Here is a 22,611-nt window from a genome sequence, read left to right as displayed (position 1 = left end):
GTTCATGTTCTACAACAAACATAATGCCTTTGGGAAATCAATAGAAAGATTTTCATTGGTTTTTGAAACCTTATTTTAACCTAAATTTATATTTGAGAATATAGCAGGTAATACCATCTAAGTGTTTGTGTTTCAGGTGTTGAATAATGTGTTGTCAATCAATGATGTGGCCAGCATGGCAAGTTTATTGGAGGTTACTGTAATTCTTTGGAGAAGTATCCACAAAGCACTAGATCAGAATGAAGATGCCAAAGATTATGCTATCAGAAAATTTGCTGCTGTACTTCCTGAATATTTTAAAGTGTTTAAGGTAAAAAAAGCCTAGATTTACCTGTGAGTGCTTAGTATTTTCTTCAGGTGCTTTCATGTGTTACGTCTTTAATCTGTTCTCATGGCGTTAATTGTTCTTTTTCATTGTTGCTATAAACCATATACAGTAGCAAGTTTCTTGGAATTCCACAAGTGGGTAGAAGCTATTCTCCAGGTGCAATATCTGACCAGTGAACAGTTATCTAAATAGTCAACACAGACATAATTATGCAATAAATTTCTCACCTTGTAATGATTTTATAGGATTTCATTCTTTTGAATCCTTTCTGGACTTTTGGAAATCAGTAATTGAAAATGTGCCATTGCAGAGCAAATACTCAGTGTACATGTGAGTTTACATGTTTTTCTACCCACTGTACCCCCCCAACTCTTCCACCACCACTTCTTACTATGATCCAGCCCTGGAACAGACAGCTAAAACAGCTGAGGCCCCCTTTTCACTTTTGTGTGACTGGTTTCTGCTAATTTGATTCTAGTCTCTAACAATTTTTGGTGCACTTACTTATTGTTTGGGTTTGATATAAGCAACTAATAAAAATCACTCATTTTCATCTTTTCAGTTTCTTTAATTTGTTTAATTGTTCTAGTGTTATTCTTCAAGATGCTGTCTTTTGATAGCGGTTAATAGTGTCTGCTGCACCCTGTAGAGCATTTGGAAGGGTAATCTACTGGCCGTCTTTTTTTTTTTTTTTGTTCCTGGCTTTTATACTGAAATATAATTATATATATATATATATATATATTTATATATATATATATATGCTGACTGTTATACTTAAGGTTCAAGTTTTCTTTAGATAATCAAGAAGTGTAAAGCGATTCATTGGTACATAATAAGATGCAGCACACCTGTAGAAAATGCTTTCTCTACCCTGAAAGCATCTGGAATTTGTCAAGGACATTCTAAATTTTTTCTGGCAGAGTATGTAATATCCCTCCTGAAAGGTGCTGGTGAGCAGGCATGACATCCAGCTTTAGGAAGAAACCTTTTTGAGTCTGATACTCTTAAAGTGAGTAAGCAGCTTGGTTCTGAAAAGACCTGTCATCAGAGGCTTAATTTCTAAAAGACTGCAGGTTGAAGCAGCATGTCTATTTCCTGAAAAGCTACAAATACATTTTTAAGTGTTCTTTTAAAAGCCATTGTTAAAAGGTTTTAGATCTTCAAATGCCCTAGTCTTTCACATGGATTGGTTTCTATATAACCTGAATGAGACTATGTCATGGCCTAGACCTTGTATTACGATGAGTTGTAATGATTTATAGTGCATTTTACATTACCATTGTTACATAAGCCCATTTTCTTTTGAGTCTTTTGTATGAATTTCTGATGTGAATGAATATTTATTTAAGGCAGTAGTTACTCGAGAGGAGTTAGATGGTGTTGTGATTGTGCAATTAAGTACTAGCCACTATTAGAAAAAATGTAAGCTAGAGCTGTTATTTCTCTTGCAATGGTTGTTAATGTAATGGGAGGCATAATTATTCATGGTAGTTGCTCTGACAGTTTGTCAGAAAGCTGAATGATAAGGTAATTGATAATTGACCTCTGAGGAAATGAATCGGAAGTTTCAGACTGCTCATAGTATGTTGTTATGAGCTGCTTTCAATTTCATTTCTAGAGAAAAAAAGGAAATCCTTAATTTGAGATAATTTAATCATGCTTTTTTGGTACTCTTTTCAGTTTGGTGTGTATGTACCCGTACATGTACATCATAGAGTGTATTTTAATTTTTAATCCTAGGATGAGCGTTGCACGACTCCACTGGTTATTCTGGCATCCTTTATGCCCCCTGCTGCTATTCCAACATTCAGGTACTATGTTTAAATCCAAAATATTAATGACAAGAAATCTGATTGACTGTACTTGTTAATTTTTCACAACTCCATGTATTAAATGTCCAATTGGATAAATTTATCTGCTAAACAAATACAGTAAGTTAGTAAAATTCGTGAGGTGCAAATATGTCTGAGCCATTGGCAGAGCTTTTTTTGGTATTATGCTGGTTGGTTTTGTTTGAATTGTTGCTGAGCTTCTGGATGTAAAGCTAATGCATCTCTGTTTGTTTTCAAGTTGTGGTGTGATCTCCAGGCTCAGAAATATTGACAATGGAGCTGATGAAAGCAAGTATTCTACCCTGATAGACTGCATGTGTCGCTGGGGTCAAGTGGGGCATATTATGGAATTAGTCTGTGATTGGCTGTCGGACACGCTCACCCGAAGAAAGGTGCGCACTTGCATGCATCAAAGAATTAAGGAATTTCTAGATTACATAAAGGCATTGTGCTTTTCAATAGAAGAGGCCTCTTTCATGCTGTATTATTCTGCTTTGGAACTAGTTGTGAAGTAAGATAGTAACAGTATTGTACTGATTTTGTGCTTTCCTCTCATTTAGAGTGCTAAAACATCTGAACGACGAGTACGTATTCATATAACGCATGAATCGAAGCCAGAATTAGCAATTGATTACATTGAATATTTATTGACTCATCCTGTTAATCGTGATTGCCTACTTTCTGTTCCTGAAAAGAAACTGAAGAAGCTTTTGAAAATTCTCAGTGCTGCAAAGGTAGTATTTTTCTTCCCATCTTATGAGTGCTTAACATAGAATCATAGAATAGTTAGGGTTGGAAAGGACCTTAAGAACATCAAGTTCCTAGCCCCTTGACATGAGTAGAGACACCTCACACTAAACCATGTCACCCAAGCCTCTGTCCAGCCTGGCCTTGAACACTGCCAGGGATGGAGCATTCACAACTTCCTTGGGCAACCCATTCCAGTGCCTCACCACCCTCACAGTAAAGAACTTCCTCCTTATATCCAATCTAAACTTCCCCTGTTTACGTTTGAACCTGTTACCCCTTGTCCTATCACTACAGTCCCTAATGAAGAATCCCTCCCCAGCATCCTTACAGGCCCCCTTCAGATACCGGAAGGCTGCTGTGAGGTTTCCACACAGCCTTCTCTTTTCCAGGCTGAAGAGCCCCTACTTTCTCAGCCTGTCTTCATACGGGAGGTGCTCCAGTCCCCTGATCATCCTGGTGGCCCTCGTCTGGACTTGTTCCAACAGTTCCATATTCTTTTTATGTTGAGGACACCAGAACTGCACACAATACTCCAAGTGAGGTCTCACAAGAGCAGAGCAGAGGGGCAGGATCACCTCCTTTGACCTGCTGGTCAAAAAAACATTATATAGTGCCTAGAATTAAATTAAAGGCCTGCAAGAATAAATAAATAACATTCACAATCTCCATTTTCCCTCTCTGAAAAAGCTTTCCTTCTGATTTGTACTTCAAACAAATATTCCAAACTAGAAGTATATTAAGTTCAGAATTTTTTATAGATGGCAGGTTTTAAGCAGCTTGTCATTTTTAGGTGTCTCAAAATTTTTGTAATCCAGTGTTGAGCATTCTTAAGGGACCTGTCTTCTGGAATATGCCTATAAGAATTAGTCTGAAGATCAGTTCTGGCACTGCAAAATGATAGTAATTGAAAGTATGACTGTTGGGGTTTTGGGTTTGAAGGTGTTTTTTTTTTGTGGTTTTGTTTGTTTAATCTTTCCTTTAAAGCTGTTGAGAAAAGAAACAATTGAAAGGATTTTCAGGAAAATATAAATGTAAACCTTGATATTTCAGGAGGTTCTTGGCTCAATTCTGAAAGCAACCGATGCAGGTTCTGGTAGCTGCAGTCAAACAACTGCCCTAAGAGCCTTCAGCCTCTATTGCAGGTTGAATATTCATCTTCAGAACAAGGTATAGTTATACCTTTTCAGTATAAACTGGAATTGCAGCTGACAATGTAAGGAAATTGCAAAAGTATTGAAAGACAATTAATATTCTTCCTTTTTTTTTTTCCAGTTTTCTGAAAATGGAAAAGATTACTTATCACTTCTGAAGGAGACAGGTACTTGGATAGAAAGTCAAGTTCTAACTTTTATAGTAGCAAGCGATCAAGAGGATGACATTTCAAAACGCAGTAATGTTCCTGAACTAATTATCCAGGTTAGAGGTCTCTTATTGCATAAATCAAACTGTTGCCAATCTGAAAAGCTGTAAATATTGCAATTGTATACTGGTGGTTTTGGAGCCCAGCAAGTAAGTAAGCTAGTAAAACAGAGAGTTCTGATCTGTGCTTTTGCTATTCCTCTGATTGCTTAAAATCACAAAATTTGTCTTGTGTGTTTAGTTATAACCATTATATTTTATAAATACGTGCTTACCCTAGCAATTAAATCAGGTAGTTGGCATCAACAATACAATATTCTGTTCTTATTTAGACTTTTTTCACCTACCAGTGCATGACATATATTCTCATCGTATCTGTTGAAGTGAGGGTGGAACATGTTTCATGTTTCACACTTGTGAAAATGCCCACTAAAGAAACTTCTAGCACAGCAGGCGATGTAACTTGGGTGTCCTAAATTTTAGGTTTCTAACAATTCTTGTCCTCAGTCTCTCATCCCCCATATTAAATAAAGGTCATGTTTATGCTCTTTTATGGAAAAGTGCATTAACATAGAGTTAAGATTGCAACTGAATCTCCTCTGAAAAGAATATTAGTTGCTGAAAACAAGGGGATAACTGAGTGGTGTGCTACCTCTTAATAGCCTATTCTTCTTAGTGCAGAAGGTCCTGGAAATGACAGATTCACTTCAGCTGTGTAGATTGTGTTGAATAGCACAATAGAAGCTAACTTAGAGGACCAGGAAGGTGGTGTAATTATGAGAGAGGATTTAGATCCAACAATGTTTGCTGGCTTGCTTCTTACCTTCCTTCCTTTCCTTCCTGCATTTCTAGAAAAATTAGATAAAATTATACCCTGAGGAATTCAGTATACTTTATACTAGTGCTGAGTCTCATAAAACATCTTTGGAAGTCAGCAGAGAGGTAGGGTGTGAGTTACCTGGGAACTTAATAATGAGGTCAGTCTTGTACTACGTCCCACTGCTGCAGCTTTTTGAAAAGTGTAAAACATAGTAAACTCAAACAAGTGCTGTAATTGTTCCTGGTACAAGTTTCTTGTGGTTTATGTGTTATTGTGTTACAAGAAAAATTTATTATGCATATCATAACTCTTCTATGGCTCTTTTTTCTAAAGTTTGGAGGTACAGAACTCAAATGTTATAGAAAGGCAAGATACAAAATAGGGAATCTTTACCAGCATTACCAGACTGTTTATGATAAATTTCCTAGGTTTGAATACAAAATGAAAATGAAACTTTATCAATAAAGCAATAAGCTAGGCACATGTTACCTGTAAACCCATCTGACATATTATTTGACTAGCCCATAATGAAGGAAAATGATCTTTACTAGTAACTCTTAAAGTCCATTTGCGTCGTTATTTCCAGAGAAAAAAACTGAGGTGTAAAGGCTGATGTGGCTTGTCTGGAAGTCAAGAAGAGAATCCAGGCCTCTTGCATCTCCTGTAATAAGCCACATGCTTGTTAAGGAGCTCCTATTTGCTTCTCACCTTGTATACTGTTTCTTATTGGAATGAGGTATTGATTGTGCTTTTTAATAGCTTTGGAGTGTATATTTGGTAACAATACGGGCATTAAAATCAGACCTAGTTTGTCTCCAAATATCCATATAATATACAATAATTATAGTTTCTTCTTTAATGCTCTAGTATGTGAGAGGGGACTGGGGTGTTTCTTTGCACTTATGTTTCTCTATCACTTTTCCCATGACATCCTGTTTTTTCCCATTTCACCCTTCCTTCTCTGCTTGGTCTGTTACTGTTTTGCACTAGTTGTTATGGGCAGGAACTGACTGGGGGATTTGACTCTTTAGGCCACTGATGTGATGAGTGGGGCTGATAGACCCTCTGACACAAACCCCAGTGTCATCACTGACAGTATCCCTTACCCCTTATCTCCATTTATCCTTCACAGAAAACACTTGATTACGTAATGGGGGAAGGGATGTGCGTTCAGCTAGTTTTGAATTGTTTTCTGTTCCATTCCCCTGTCATATCAATTAACCCAAGGTGGATTTTAGCATTGAGCTATATGACCTTTCAGATTTTGGTCAACAGAAAGCTTTGGACTAACTTAAATCACAGACAGTGTCCTTGAACAACCCAGCTCATGTATACTAGACTGGTTAAAAATTCTCTACTCTACTCTGTCTATACATTAATATTATAATCTGTTTAGTATGCAACGTGTATTTCTGTAGGGAAAAGCTCTTTTTATATGCTGTTTTTAATTTTGCTGCTCAAGATAGGTAGAGATGTTGTATTCTGCCTTGGTAAATGTTAAGTATCAATGCCTCTGATCTAAGTGTGATTGAAAAAGGCAGAGGATTTACTGCCTTTTGAGAAACTGCATTTACTGGAGGAAAGGGCAATGGAAGCATCTGGAGAACTGTTTGAAAATCCTGCTTTTCAGAGGCTGAAAACTGAGTAACTCCAAGTAGATGCACCAGCTTTCAGGGAAACTGGGCTAAGATTTTGCGGTTTCCTTACTTTTAGGTTTTACTAAATAGTTACTTTATGTAAATTTTGTTTCTCCTACACTTTTGCATCTCTTTTCTAGGCCTACCTGACAGTATGCAAAGATGTCATAATGGTCGGCCTTGGAAATGTCGCATTTCAGGCACACCTTTTAGATATGGCTCTTCCAGTTATACAAACAGGTACAGTATTTTGTACTAACATAGATGTCTCCTTATATGCTTAGCTGACTTTCCTTGTATTAGCATAACTGTTGCTTTTAGCATTTTGAAGTCTGTTTCTTAGAAGATGGTGTTTGCAGCTTACACTTGCTAGTACCAATAATACAATCAAAAGTGACAGCAGTTTTTCAGAAAACTGAAAAAGAGCAAAGAACCAACCCAGAACCATGTCACTGTTGATAACTTATGTTTCTTCCTTGCTCTCATATTCCAGTTATTACTATATAATTCAGGGAGGCTTATATAAAGTGGAGTCTTAATATATCCCTATAGTGATACATGTATATTGAGATATATATATTGGTATGCCTTAGGAGACAATATTGTAGCAGTATTGAAATTTGGCTCACATTTGGAAAGTTGTCTGTGGTACAGACAGAATTAGAGCTCAATTACTTAAGAAACCAGCAATTTTAATCCCCGTATGTCAAGGATTGGAAGGAACACTGGATTTATACTGAAAATATTGATTGAACTGTATGAAAATTTCAGATAAGGATGCTCAGAAACTATATATATCATCTACACTTGTAAACTGTAGCTATTTATGGTATATAACTGAGTTTTTCAGTCTAAGCTTGTACCTGAAGAATATCTCAATATCTCATTGTAATTTTTATATTGTGGTGTTTATCTCTTTCTCTAGAGAGAGGTGGCTTTTGTGCTCCAGTGGTATTCTATGCTTTAAAAGAAATTATTGAAGCTTCTGTAACTCAGAATACTGACACAGATGAAATGGCAAATCTTTTCAGTGCTGTACAGACCATCTTCCAGAAAGTTTTAGAACTTGTGGCATGTAGACTCAAGAAACAGCAGGAAGAAGGGATTCAGGTATCCTATTATACTTGTAATTGCTACCTAATGTGGAGATGAATCCATACTTTTTATACTAATGGGTTATACTTAAACACTTTGAGGTTTTTATTGGAGTTGACATCTGATTACATTTTCAGTTAAATTTAAGTTTCCTCATTACCAGTGGGGTTTTTTAATCCATCGTTGGTCTCATCATGCCAAAAACTAGTAAATTGGAGAACAATGCATTGTTACAAATGATCCAGAACTATATTAGTACTCATAGGTTATTAATCTTACCTGCAATTAAATGAACTTTCTGAATCCAGAGCAAAGAAATTTATTATGCGTTATGATTTTGGGAGGGAGGAGAAATTGTTGTTATTTTATTTCTTTAAGCCTGAATGATATCAGCTTTAATATATGCATGATGTCCTGAAGTTCTTCAAAACCTCCTCTCTTCACTGAAAAGTTAGCATTATTTTGTTTGTTTCTCTTAAATTTATGAGTAGACTTCCCAAACATGCTGATTCCCTCTCTTATCCCAGGTGACTGGGATACTTCAGTAGCTTTCAAGGTGTGATCTGCTCTTCTTCACAGAGAAGCTTGCTAAAATATTTCAATTATTCTCAAGCAGTCTGAAAAAATCAGGTCTGTTTTTCTTTGGCTGTAGTTGATTCACTCTATTCAAGTGCCTCTTGGAGAATTTATACATGCAGTCCAGTGCTGGCATTCATTTTGCCCAGTGGTTCATCAAGGTGTACTCTCTACTCTCCTGGCTGCGATAGTAGCAGAGATAAATCATGTGCTACAGGAGGTAAAGCGCTAACTTTTTTTGTTGTTGTTTTCCCACTTACTGCTTTTTTAAATGTTACATTGGAACAACAGAATATACAGACAAAGGTTACTGTATGTGCTAAAAAGTCCAAGGAACCATTACTGTCCTTGAAGAAGGGTAGCATTCCCAGTGCATGTTCCTAATGCATTTTAGGAGCAAATACGGATAGTAAGATTGGAAGCTTTGTGAAGTAGCAAGGAAGAGCAAAGGTTCTTTAGCAGGGGCTGTACTCTTACTGTGGTTGCTAGATAAGGCAGAAATGAAGCAATAAATGGTTGCCAGAAAGTACCAAGTATAACAGAGCTGCTTCTAAAATTCTGTGTTTCAGAAGAAACTGAAACAATAGCAGGGATTTGCATGTAAATATTAATGTATCAGCTAAGGGGCTGTGGGATGATAGCATGCTCTTCACAGATGCTGCATAGTTAAATTGTATGGTCTTGAATGATACTGCAGATTCATACTCTTACATTAGGAATGTTCCCCACAGGAAGTTATCTTAGCTGGGTTTTTTCCTGCCCCCAGGTTATTGCACTAGTAAATCAAAATTCAATTCTTATTAAATACTTGCCACATTATTCAGAACTTGATACAAAAAGAGCTGGTACAGGAAATGAGGAAATCACTGTCACCTAAAGTATTTTTTGAAATTATGTATGCACACCTCAACTTGGAGACAAAGAGGATACTAGTCTGTGTTTCTTAGGCTGTGCCTTTATAAGTAGTGACCAACAATGTAGTTAAATGAAACTTCTATTCAGAACAGCTCTGTAGAATATTTGCCTTGATAGAAATACTGGTTATTTGGTTTAGATTTAGCCTCTCTAAATGTGTATTGTTTATTTGGACACAACAGAATTGGATTAAGGCTATCTGAAGAACACACATAAATGTTTCTTCTGATTGTTTAAGAATACGTGTTGTAATTATTAAAATACAGATTTGCTTTGATGTTTTCTGCATACATATATTTCTTGATTTACAACAGTTGTGGTTTTTTTTTTCTTTTTTAGGGTTCCAGTGGAAAAGACTTAACTATACCAAAGACTATTTCAGACCTTCCTCCTCTTTCAAGCAGTTTATTGACCATAATTATGAAGTCAGTTAATGTTGTCAGGTAAATGTTTCCACATTAATTTGCCCAAGTTTGTTGCTAATGTAGGATATTTTATATGTTACCAATGCAGTTTTAATTTCTAAATTAGAATATTTTCTGTAGAACTAGATGCTTACTAAATTTACCTGCACTACTTCATAATCCATTTCTCTGGACATATTGCTTGTAGTTATTGACTTGGTTCCGCTTTTTTAACTGCTTCTAAGCATGCTTCTTATTTACAAGACTGTTCATCTAAATGGATTTTTTAATCATACATCTTGGCTTGCTTCTTTCATAAGATACTTATAAACATTAGTCCCTTCAATGTAGAGATACTTAGGTGAGATTAAATATTCACCAGAAATAGCATTAATTCTTTAATTGAATGTCTGCAGTGAGATGACAAATGTATTATAGCTGTATTAAAATCACAAAATTCACAATAGTTTTAAAGTATCTTGAGTCATAAAAGCCCCCAAAAGTAGGGATGTCATTATTTTTTTTTATACTTAAAATCGTTTAATTGCTGTATTTAGTGGGTACCCTGACTATCTCCTAAAACTATGACAAGTGAATTTAATTTTCTTTAGTTTGTTCATATTCAATTTTTATTTATGTGACTAAACACACCACAGCTTACTTCAAATCATCAAGGGGCTAATGTGTATTCCTTAGAAGACCCGTCATTCTCTGTGACTTACCACAACTAACTGCAATGCTTAATTCCCTCATCTGACAGGCATTGAATATCCCTGTCTGCTGTCATGAAGTTTTGTGTTTGGCTGGATTTTTTTATCCTCAGTCCTTCTCTAGTTGAACTTGAAAAACAGACTCAGAGAGGTTCCAATAGGTTTCCTAATCCAAATCTTGTTCTTCCATGAGGCAGCAGCTGTGCTCTCTTTAAGTGAAACACCATTATTTGACAAACTTTTGAAATAGAGATGCAGAAATTCAGTGAATGTCTCTGAAACTTTTTCTTGTAGGGGTCAAAATGAATCTTGTCCATTCTTCTTCATGAAGGAAACTGCTAGTTTGGACCACATTGTTTCCATGAGTACTTTGATAAACATGTATCTATCTTCTAGTATTTATTTTCTTGGTGCATTCTCTAAGTCAGGAGATAATTTACATCTGGTTCCACTGGTGACTCAAGACTGAGGCTACTTTTAAGGCTGATTTCTTTTATTAATCTGTATTGATAGGCCATAATGAGAGTACAGTAGTAAGGCATTCACCATCTCAGACATCACCATTCCACAGCAATGCAAAAGCTTTTGACATTACAGAATCAGATGTGAGCTCCTGTTCAGTGAATGCACAGTCATCTTGCACCAGGTTTTGCAGTGTCTGTTATGTTTTCAGTTACTAATGAGTCAATCTCTAGCACTGAATTTCAATCTTCATACCAGTGATAATACTGAGTGACTTGGCAATATTTGACCAGTTGTGTGAGTATCCCTTCCTTTAGTAGGGAGCTGTCTGTATAAGAACCAATTGCTTATCTATCTCTTTTACTTATATGTATTTGTAAACAGTTTACAGCTCTGTTTTATTTTTGTGGGCAGGCTCATGTAACCCATGTTGAGATGGAAGTGGGAAAAGGCAGCTGCAGTGAATCTTATTACATGTTAATAAATTTCATATGTTCCTTCATGGAAAAACAGAGTGTGCTTACTGACCTAAACAGTGACACCAATAAAGTCAATACTCTGAGTGGAATACTGTTAGTTAGCTATTTAAATGCAATATGAGCCTTGGGTGACATGGTTTAGTGGGAGTTGTCCCTGCCCATGGCAGGAGGGTTGGAACTAGATGATCTTAAGGTCCTTTCCAACCCTAACTATTCTATGATTCTATGAAATGGAATCAATACTTTGTCAGATTAGTCCACAGTGATGTCATAAATTTAATGCAATTCATAAGCAACTGGATAACACTTATTTCAGAACCTGAAGAGGTTTCATCTTTCTCAGCTCCTTGAAGCAATACTTGAGCTTCTAGAAAGTTTATTTACTCAATCACTAGTGGAGGTTGGATCCCTTCTTGACTGCATATTTCATTTTGGTATCTTAGCACAATAAAAGCCTGAAGAACAATTAAAGTCAGAAGTGGGTATTTATGATATTCAGTTTTGGTGTCAGATGATGATAATATTACCAAAGGTATTTTGAAATGTTTTGGGGAAAGCTATTGTAGAATCTACTGCTCTCAGTTTCCTCTTTAGTTCTTCACAGAGCATTTACTTTCATGCTCTGAGGAATTACAGATCTTGTCCATCTGCTTTATCCTTCGTGTTCTTTTATTTTTATCCGTTCTAAGAATTACTTTAGAATTTTTGAGAACTGCTTCTGAGTTAATTTTTTTTTTTTTCTTTACCATAAACACACATTACCAATAACAAGCAATTAGTGGTTTCATTCTGCAGTATTGCCTTAATCCACATTGCAGTGTTTAGCTGAGTTGCTAGACCTCTTCCTTGACTCCCTTAATTCATTTTTCTTAACTTGATATATGTCCCAAACCACTGCCAAAGTTTGCTAAAAGTCAGTCTCTTAAGATACATATTGAGTCTGTATTTATCTCAGACTTTACAATGAACAGTTGTTTTGGTTCTATTAGTCCGTCCATATTTTCAGTACGTAAAATGTAGTTTGGAAGTGTTTTGGGGCTGTTTTTTGTTACAAATGTTCTTCACTGTATTGTAATTGGAAAGTCATAGAATCAGAGAATAATTAGGGTTGGAAAGGACCTTAAGATCATCCAGTTCCAACCCCTCTGCCATGGGCAGGGACACCTGACACTAAACCATGTCACCCAAGGCTCTGTCCAGCCTGGCCTTGAACATCACCAGTGTTGGAGCATTCACAGCTTCCTTGGGCAACCCATTCCAGTGCCTCACCATCGTTACAGTAAAGAACTTCTTCCTTATATCCAATCTAAACTTCCCCTGTTTATGTTTGAACCTGTTACCCCTTGTCCTATCTCTACAGTTCCTAATGAAGAGTCCCCCCCCAGCATCCTTAAAGGCCCCCTTCAGATACTGGATGGCTGCTATGAGGTCCACACACAGCCTTCTCTTTTCCAGGCTGAAGAGCCCCTACTTTCTCAGCCTGTCTTCATACGGGAGGTGCTCCAGTCCCCTGATCATCCTGGTGGCCCTCGTCTGGACTTGTTCCAACAGTTCCATATTCTTTTTATGTTAAGGACACCAGAATGCACAAAATACTCCAGGTGAGGTCTCAGGAGAGCAGAGTAGAGGGGCAGGATCACCTCCTTCGACCTGCTGGTCACGCTCCTTTTGATGCAGCCCAGGATACAGTTGGCTTTCTGGGCTGCGAGTGCACACTGAAGCCGGCTCATGTTCATTTCCTCATCGACCAGCACCCCGAAGTCCTTCTCCACAGGGCTGCTCTGAATCTCTTCTCTGCCCAACCTGGAGCTGTGCCTGGGATTGCTCCGACCCAGGTGTAGGACCTTGCACTTGGCATGGTTAAACTTCATGAGGCTGGCATCAGCCCACCTCACAAGCGTGTTGAGGTCCCTCTGGATGGCATTCCTTCCCTCCAGCGCATCAACCGAACCTCACAGCCTGGTGTCATTGGCAAACTTGCTGAGGGCGCACTCAATCTCACTGTCCATGTCAGTGGCAAAGATGTTGAACAAGACCGGTCCCAACACCGATCCCTGAGGGACCCCACTCGTTACTGGTCTCCAGCTGGACACTGAGCCATTGACCACAACTCTTTGTGTGCAGCCATCCAGCCAGTTCTTTATCCACCAAGTGGTCCATCCATCAAATTGATGTCTCTTCAATTTAGAGACAAGGATGTTGTGTTGGGACAGTGTCGAATGCTTTGCACAAGTCCAAGTAGATGACATCAACTGCTCTACCCCTGTCCATCAGTTCTGTAGCCCCATCTTAGAAGGCCACCAAATTGGTCAGGCAGGATTTCCCCTTAGTGAAGCCATGCTGGCTGTCACCAAGCACCTTGTTGATTTTCATGTGCCTTAGCATGCCTTCCAGGAGAATCTGCTCCAAGATTTTGCCAGGCACAGAGGTGAGACTGACTGGTCTGTAATTCCCTGAGTCATCCATTTTCCCCTTCTTGAAAATGGGGGTTACATTTCCCTTTTTCAGTCTTAGGGAACTTCACCTGACTGCCATGATTTTTCAAATATGATGAATAGTGGCTTAGCAACTTCATTCTCCAGCTCCTTCAGGACCTGCAGATGGATTTCGTCAGGTCCCATGGACTTGTGCACGTTCAGATTCTTAAGATGGTCTCAAACCAGTTCCTCTCCTACAGTGGGCGCAAGGTCTTCATTCTCACAGTCCCTGCATCTGCCTTCCAAGACTTGGGTGGTGTGGTCAGAGCCTTTGCCAGTGAAGATCAAGGCAAAGAAGTAATTTAAGAACCTCAGCCTTCTGCAAATCCAGGGTAGCCAGTTCTCCTGATAGCTTCTGGAGAGGGCCCATGTTGTCCCTAGTCTGTCTTTTATTCACAGTGTACCTGTAGAATCCCTTCCTGTTATCCTTAACATCCCTAGCCAAGTTTAATTCTAACTGGGCCTTAGCTTTCCTAACCTGGTCCCTAGCTTCCCGGACATTTGTGTGTTCTTCCCAGGCCACCTGTCCTTGCTTCCACCTTTTATAAGCCTACTTTTTCCTTCAAAGTTTCCTCAGTGGCTCCTTATCCATCCAAGGAGGTCTCCTGGCCCTTCTGCTGCACTTCCTTCTAGTCAGGACACAACACTCCTGAGCTTGTAGCAGGTGATCCTTGAATATCAACCAAGAGTCTTGGGCCCCCCTGCCCTCTAGGGCTATATCCCTTGGAACCTTACTAAGCAGGTTCCTGAAGAGGCCAAAGTTTGCTCTTTTGAAGTCCAGGGCAGTGAGCTTGCTGCACGCTCTTCTCACTGTCCTGAGGATCTCGAACTCGACCATCTCACGATCGCTGCATCCAAGGCTGTCCTGGAGCGTCACGTTTCCAACGAGCCCTTCTCTGTTGGTGAGCATGAAGTCAAGCATGGCACCTCTCCTTGTCGGCTCCTCTCTTACTTGCAGAAGGAAGTTGTCTTCTACACAACTGAGGAACCTCCTGGATTGCTTGTGCCGGGCTGTACCGTCCCTCCAATAGATATCAGGGTGGTTTAAATCCCCCATGAGGACAGGCCTGTGAGCATGTGGCTGTTCCTATCTGTCTATAGAGCGCTTCATCCACAGAGTCCTCTTGGTCAGACAGTCTGTAACAGATTCCCACGGTAATGTCCCCCATAGCTGTTCTCCCTAAATCATCTATTTTAATTTTTGAATTCCATATAATTTTTCTTTTCTTCCCAAGCAATTTACCATTCTGCTAACTCAGATATTTTCAGTTCCAGAAGCAGCATGTAATCTTCAGTTACCCTGCAGGCAAAAGCAGTAGTTATTGGACATCTTTGAAGCTATGGTGGCAGGGTAGCATAATCACAGACTTGGTCTGTCCAGTTCTGTTTTGAAAGAAATGATTTTTAGTATATTTTTGCTTTATTTTTTAATTAGGTCATTTTTAAATGAATTAATGGAATGCATTCTCTCTGAAGAAATTGAAGGGATTTTTAGTCTAACAGCTACTGTCTGCATTGTGATCATAATTAAAGGTCAGTCAAACCATTTTTGTCCATAGTTTTTCTTTCTTTTTTCTATGTGCTATATAATGTAAGTTCTTATACAATTTAAGAGACACTTCCCTTTATCCTGTTAAGTTACCATTTTTCTACAGGATTTAAGGTTATATATAATTGTGAATTATATCATTAAGCTGTGGACTTTCAATCTTTATGCAGTGAATTTAGAAATACATCTGTCTGCTAACTCATAACATTCATCTCTGTGATTTGTTGAAGTACACAGCAATTGATCCAGGACACTGAAAATCTTAATTTAAAATCTAATCTTTCGTTAAACATTCTTTTATGTTAAAAAATACTCTGAAAATATGCAGAAGGTTTTTTATGCAAATTACTATTTTTGTTCAAATTCGGCATAATCTTATTTCAAATAGGTAAGCACAAAACGTCACTTCTAAAGGATGTTGCACCTGCCATTCAAAGGAAACTGGTAACACACAAGGATGCTGCCACAGAAGAATATAGCTGCTCTGAAAGGTAAATGTACTGTGGGAAATTAACACTAACCTCTCCTATGCCTCCTCTGCAGTAATTTTCTTTGGTTTGTACTTGCGTAATAGAGAGCATTATGAATGATACATAGGAAGGTTTAAAATAGCAGATTAAAAAAATGTGAGGCATTCATCCCAGCACAGTATTAAATATCTTGCCCATACATCTGCTGTAATTGCAGTCTTTACATGTTCAGTTTGCTTTGTTGCATTCATTTGGTATATGTTATGACTTGATCCTGTGCATTGCAGGATTTGGTTCTGAAATTCAATTCTGTTGGCAGCAGGTGTAACAAACCAAGCAATCTATTTATTGTTTCTTATTACTAGAAGATTTTTCTGTAGTAATGCCAATACATTTTGGTATTAGGTATGTGAATCCATACCTATGCAGATGGTAAAAATTTAACTGAATGTAACAATGACCTCGAGACCTTTCCATGGGTGATCTTATTCTGCTCTTTTTGGAGATTCTTCGAACTGATGATCCTTACCCTTCACTTCCATTTCCTGTATGGTCTAAGTAAATAGAAAACAGGAATATTGCTGTCAAGACTTTGAGTGGCTTCTGCAGTTGACATTGTGCTCCTGTAATATAAAATTAATAAAGAACTAAAAATTATCTTGCTAAAAAAAAATAAAGTTATTACATAATTGGACTTCTAAGCCAAAGTGACTCTGCTGCCTGGATACATTGTGTTAATTAGTTACTTGGCTGTGAACAAATTTCTTTTTTTGGGGACCTGGCTTAGAAACAAAACTAAACAAACCCCACTTTTTTTTCCCTTATGAAATCATTTAATGTTGGGCTGGCAAGAGTTCCACTAGAATATTTTTTAAAATAATAATGTTATGGAAAGGAAAGGTGAGCAGCAGAGTATCATGATTCAGTTTGCAGTTCTTTTAAGGCAGTAGTAAAGGCTGAGAAATTAAAGCAAATTTTAACATGATTAAATAAATAGGCACATTAAAATGAGTAACTGCTGCCTCCTGAGTGCACTACTGGCTATAAATTTCAGTAAGAACACAGATAATTGCTTTATGAATCTGTATGATCATTTCTGCCCAGTGAACAGGGACAAATCAACCTGGAATTTGGGGCAGATGAAGAACATATGATGCTACACAGGGTTTTAATTTTGTGATATATGAATAGCTAGTTTTGTATAATACAAAACCAAGAGATCGTTGCAGATAAAATTAAAGCATTAGGAATGTGAACATAATGATAGGAAGTATTTTTATCACGAATCAGAATTGGAATATGGTAACAAAATTCAGAAGCTTTCACACAGCTTTTCAGAATCTGGGAGTATTCATAGTTGTATGGGTACATTGGGGATTTTTTACTCGCCAGAAGGGTAAAAGAATTCATGCTAACAAAAGGTTAGGAGGAAGCTCTTCAGTGATTAGGTTTTGCTTGCCTGATTTAAAGTGTGTTTGCTCTTTCTCGGGTAGATATAACGTTGTACCAGGGCAGGCCTCCTCTGATGTGCCATTTGTACTAGTGTACTAATGTATAAATAAAATGGAATGAGGTACATCCTGAAATGTGCCCTGTTGTTTGTAAAGTATTTTATCATACCACTCTACTTACCAAACACCAGCTTTTTAGTTATAGAATGCTACAGACTTGATGTCTGGTCATTGCTTTGAGCACAATCTTATAACACACAATGCTGCAATGATGTGTGCTAAAAAATATTACTGTTTTTTTTTTAACTCAGTAGTATTATTACTTTTTGCTTCTGGATGCACTATCTTATAACTGTTTGAGGGATTATTTTTTTTTAATACTCAGTTATACCAGGAAATAGCGACATTCTTTAATTTCCCAAGAGAACTTGGCATTCTGTGCCAGCATCTTAAATTTAGACTTATAAGTAATGTATTACATATTAGCATAGAGACAAAAAAAGTAAAAATGCTGTCTGGTGTAGTAATTAAAGTGCTGCCATTAAACAAAGAATTGTTATGCTAAATCAGAAGCAAAACTTTTCATTGTAATTTAGTCTTCCCTCTTCAGCTGAGTTAGCAGTTTAAGATGTCCCTGTGCGTCTATTATTTTTAAAATGCTGTTCAGTGCACTTAAAAATTCTGGACAACATATTTTATATTGAAAGAATTTCCTCAAGAGTAAAGGCACACAAATTTGTTTAGTTTATAAAATGCAAATATTTATGCCCAACAAAAAAAATGCAGATAAAGCTGTCAGTGCAGTGATTTGGAGGCTAGAGAAAAATGTTCACTGCCCTATAAAACCAAACGTGCTATAGAGTAATACCTTTTACTTAATATTTTGGTTTTTCTTTAATTAACATATTGATGTATGGGTGTTAGAACTGAAATTTAGCAAATTATATTTATTTACTGTTATCATTTAGCTTGCTTCCCAAACTCTGTATTGCACTCTTATTGCATCTATAAATAATTATTCTGACAGCTGACTTCCATGGTTAAAGGATGTAGCACTAGAGAGAGAAGTATGTGACGCAGCCACAGCGGTCTGAATTCAGGGAGCCCTGACATCCAATGTACCGCCATGGAAGTGCAGACGTGCCTCTTGTATTTCATTGTGGTATCTTGTGACAAATGCCCTAACTCGTCATAATTAGTGACTGACTAGCCTTGCTTATTTGGGACATCAGTCCAGGACTATAATAATAAAATATAGAGGGTAAAAAATTGGTTGAGAAATACAGGGAAATCTGTTACAAAAGTAACGCGAAGAATAAAGTTTATAGTGGTTAACAGTGAAATAATGATTTGACAGAAGACCAAAGTGCCTGGTTTTGTCTTTTGAGGATATTTTAGAGCAGTGTTAGAAGTTGTATGAGAACACAACTGCAAAGGCTGGGTGACAGTGTCAGGGAATGCAAGAAGGTAAGCGCCTGCCATATGGCAATTTCAGAGCTGGCCTTTGCGGATGTTTGGGGATTAATGGGAGACAAAGGAAAGTTGGAGAGGGACTAATATGGGTGTATACACAGCTGACAGAGACACTTGCTCGTAAAAATAAGATAGATAGTTCAAGCTTGGTAAAAAAATTGTCACAGGTGGAGAGAAAAATTATGAAGGCTGAAGAATGAGGGAGAAAGGAAGAAAATAAAGAAATGAAAAGCAGCCTTAGTATGAATTATTGGTAAAGGATTTGACTGTGTTTAAAAAAAAGAGTACAAGCGCTGTGAAGAAAATGTGTGGGTTCTTTAAATAGACAATGAAATATTAGAAAGTGTGTTTGAATTGACACAGTAATTTAAACTGGCTTGCTGTAGGTTGTGCTGTAGCAAGAGATGATCAGCAGAAAAATGAAAAAGTTCAAAGAAAAATCCCCACCTGTTTCAAAAGTAATTTGTAAAGGCATATGTAATATTTAAAATAATATGGAAGAACTGGTCAAAGAAATTGTGCTGTAGCTGTACTTTGAGAAATCAGATAGTAGCGGACTGATTTAGCTTTTAGCATATCTAACCCTGTTATGTATTTATGTCATTTCAGAATCCTGTGTGAATCATCTCTGAAAGTTTTGGATGAATTTCTGAATCCTTGACCATGTGGAAACCTTAGTCATGAAAATCAGGGGATGGAAGATGCATTGTTTTAAAAAAAAATAAATTATCTTGTAAACTTATTAGTAGTTAAGTTTGTTTTCTGGTATTCTGTACATTCAGACCAGGAAACGTGTAAAATTGTCTATAGAAATCATGTAATAGTAAAGATTTTTCGAACAGCTGTAAAGACTTTATTTTGTATAAAAATGCCTTATGGGGGGCAGGGGAGGGGGGCATGTAAAACCAGTATCTTTGTTTTTATAAAACAAGTAATAATTGCACCTTACAAAATTTTGTATATTTTGAGTTTGAGGCAGCAGGTGACCCTGGAAAGACTACAGAATATATTCCCAGAGGTTATGGAAATGATTTCATTTTGTGACGTGAAGGACAAAATGGTGGTTGAGAACAGCCGTCATGACTTCACCAGGGGCCAACTCTGCCAAACCAACACAACGGCCCTCCCTTGTGTGGAAGAAGAGAGAGCAGAGAATGTCAGTTTTCCTGTCCTTAGCAATGACTTTCACACAGGTTTTAGTATCCTTACAGCCAAGTGGGAGAGAGGTGGGTGGGAAACTGGCTGGACCTTGATGAATAATAATGCAACAACATGGTTGCTAGTGCCATTCCTCAGTGCAGATACTGTTGCCAATATTATTTAACAGTTTTATTAGAAGTTTTGGGCAAGGGATGAAATACAACCTTGGCCTGTTGACAGAGGACACCAACTTGGGAGTAATGGTTAACTCAGTGAGGGTAAGGTTGTCCCATTCCATGAGATCCTGACAAGCTGGACTTAAGGATCAACAAATCTCATAATGTTCAACAAAGACACATACTCTTCTTTCCTCAGTGGATTAACGCCGTACACCAGCCTAGCCAAGTGCAGAGGAGTGATCTTACTGCTGTCTTTACCTGCCTGGATAAGGACTAAGAAAAGACTTCTCAGAGGTACACATGAAGAGAATATGAGGCAACTGGAACAACTTGCATCAAGAGAAATTCTTGCTGGATATGAGAAAAAAATAATCACGGGACTAAATTGAAACTGGCAATGGAAGAACAGGTTGCTCAGAAAAGCAGTGGAGCACCTATCCTTGCAGACATGCATATCTTGGCTAACTAAGGCCCTTACCATTGTGGTATAATTTTAAAGTTAGTCCTGCTTGAGCTGGTGATTGGGTCAGATATTCTCCTGAGCTTCCTTCCAACTGGAATATTCGTGTGATTCAGTGACAAGTATAATGGAAGGGAAATGCCATAGCTATCAAATGTTTACTTGATTAATGCAGGAGTTAAATTGCTTTGTATTTAGCTGGTTTTATAAATTAATCCTAATGATGCAGATAATGCAGACATGCAAGGCACTTATTTAATTTTCTCAATGCTACCAGATGCTCTCCTAAAACTAGTAATAGAATGCTGATGCCAGAATGTTATTCTGCTTTAACTGAGATACCTGCAAATTAGATGTTTAAGCTCATGGTATGGTTTAATCCCTGCTGGAAGCTAAGCACTCCACACCCAGTTGCTCATGACCCCCACCCCTGGTGGGTTGAGGGAAGAATTGGTAAGGTAGAGTGAGGAAAAAAACTCGTGGGTTGAGATAAAAAAAAAAAAAACAGTTTTATTGCTTTTCAATTACTTTTTTTTTTTTTTTTAATGTAGGGAAGGGGGGAACAAAGGGAAGAAAATAAAACCCAATCAAGACAAGTGCTGCAAATGAAAACAGTTGCTCACCACCGACTGATGCCTAGACAGTTACCCAGCAGCAGCAGCAGCTCCCCACTAACTTTCCCTCTAGATTTATGTCATATGGTGTGGGATATCCCTTGGGTCATATGGGGTCAGCTGTCCCAGCTGTGTCCCCTCCCAGCTGCTTTTGCAGCCCTAACCTACTCACTGGTGGTGTGGGGTGAGGAGCAGAGAAGGCCTTGACTCTGTGCAAGCACTGCTCAGCAGTAATAAAAACATCCCTGAGTTATCAACAGTGTTTTCAACAGAAATACAGAACATAGCCTCACTAGCTACTTTGAAGAAAATCAACCCTACCCCAGCCAAAGCTAGCACAGCTCATAATGCTGTATTTATGAATTCAAGATTTACCTTACCCACAACACCAGCCTGACCAAAGAGAATACTGCTGCCACAGCAGGTATCTGTGGGTCTGCCAAGTGTTTATCTGTCAGTGTCTTCATAAAACCTGTATTCTCTGGCCTTCATTCTTCTACATCTGTTAACAGGCAGGTGTTCCAGTAATGACCTTTTAAATCTTCTGATTATACAAATTACTCAATGAATATGTAAATCACAGTTTTGTTTTGCTTTTTTTTTTTTTTTTTTGCTACTCAGTCTTTCAGTATTTGCTCATATTATTAAATTAGAAGAGAATCCAAACTTACTGCCTTGTTTTTCCTCACTGTATCATACTGCTTTTTCAGTTTTCACTTTTCATGGAAGACTTATTAAAGATGTAATATCCCAGAGCCTGAAAGAAAGAATGGTAATGCCAACATCAGAAATGGGCAGAGTTCTTGAAGAACTCGGAAGTGATATTGCTAGGAAGGGTAAGCAAATTTAAAGACAAACCTTTGTCCTCTTACTGCCTGCTGCTCAAGTGGTCCTCCAAAGTGTGGAAATCATATTGCATTAATTGTACAGCTGGTGTAGAGATTTCAGCTCAGTTTCTAGTTCATTTCTACTATAATTACTCTGACAGACAAAAAAATGTTGGCTTTCTTCAACACAAATAATGGTGCTCCTAGGACCCCTCTCAGTGCTTTGGCCTTGGGTTTCTTGTGGCAAATTTCACAGAAGTGTCAGAGTTCTAGGTTTTACCGGCTGTTTTCCTTGCAAACTATGTTCTGCCAAAATGCTGAATCCTTTCATTTTTCTCTTGTGTCAGAGATGTAAATACGTAGTATGTTTCTTAGCTAATCTGTCTTTTGGAAACATGTAAAATAGATCGGTTTAATCTTATTAATCAGAAGTGTTGCTGAAGTGCTGCTGGGGGAGAGGGGGTTTGGTCTTTGGGTTTTGTTATAGAATAATCTTGGTGTCCAGCCAGATGCACTACCCTGACCTCATATCTGAGAATTGCCTATTTAGACAGACCCTTTGAGATCTTTACACCTCTTCTAAGAAGTTGAACTTGACTTT

At 37.9% G+C, this 22,611-nt stretch overlaps 1 protein-coding gene across 3 annotated transcripts in view; it reads left to right on the top strand.

The window, feature by feature from the left end:
- The window catches only part of NCAPG2 (non-SMC condensin II complex subunit G2), a 45,108-nt gene extending 25,565 nt beyond the window's left edge, over nt 1–19,543 (top strand). For all 3 annotated transcript variants that reach the window (XM_062621498.1, XM_062621495.1, XM_062621497.1), the window contains exons 16-28: nt 137–310; nt 2,072–2,142; nt 2,402–2,555; nt 2,724–2,897; nt 3,964–4,080; nt 4,186–4,329; nt 6,870–6,969; nt 7,655–7,839; nt 8,477–8,620; nt 9,655–9,758; nt 15,283–15,380; nt 15,785–15,887; nt 19,400–19,543. In XM_062621498.1, coding sequence (XP_062477482.1) covers nt 137–310; nt 2,072–2,142; nt 2,402–2,555; nt 2,724–2,897; nt 3,964–4,080; nt 4,186–4,329; nt 6,870–6,969; nt 7,655–7,839; nt 8,477–8,620; nt 9,655–9,758; nt 15,283–15,380; nt 15,785–15,887; nt 19,400–19,451 — 1,620 coding nt within the window. In that variant the 3' untranslated portion in view covers nt 19,452–19,543. The remainder of the gene's footprint in view (nt 1–136; nt 311–2,071; nt 2,143–2,401; nt 2,556–2,723; nt 2,898–3,963; nt 4,081–4,185; nt 4,330–6,869; nt 6,970–7,654; nt 7,840–8,476; nt 8,621–9,654; nt 9,759–15,282; nt 15,381–15,784; nt 15,888–19,399) is intronic.
- Nucleotides 19,544–22,611: the final 3,068 nt, after the last annotated feature.

Source organism: Pezoporus occidentalis, unplaced genomic scaffold (assembly GCF_034315485.1).
Source record: "Pezoporus occidentalis ecotype Australia unplaced genomic scaffold, CSIRO_AGI_Poc_V1 ctg23, whole genome shotgun sequence".
Lineage (NCBI taxonomy): Eukaryota > Metazoa > Chordata > Aves > Psittaciformes > Psittacidae > Pezoporus > Pezoporus occidentalis.
The sequence above is the reverse complement of the archived record's forward strand: the minus strand, read 5'-3'. Positions and strand labels throughout refer to the sequence as shown.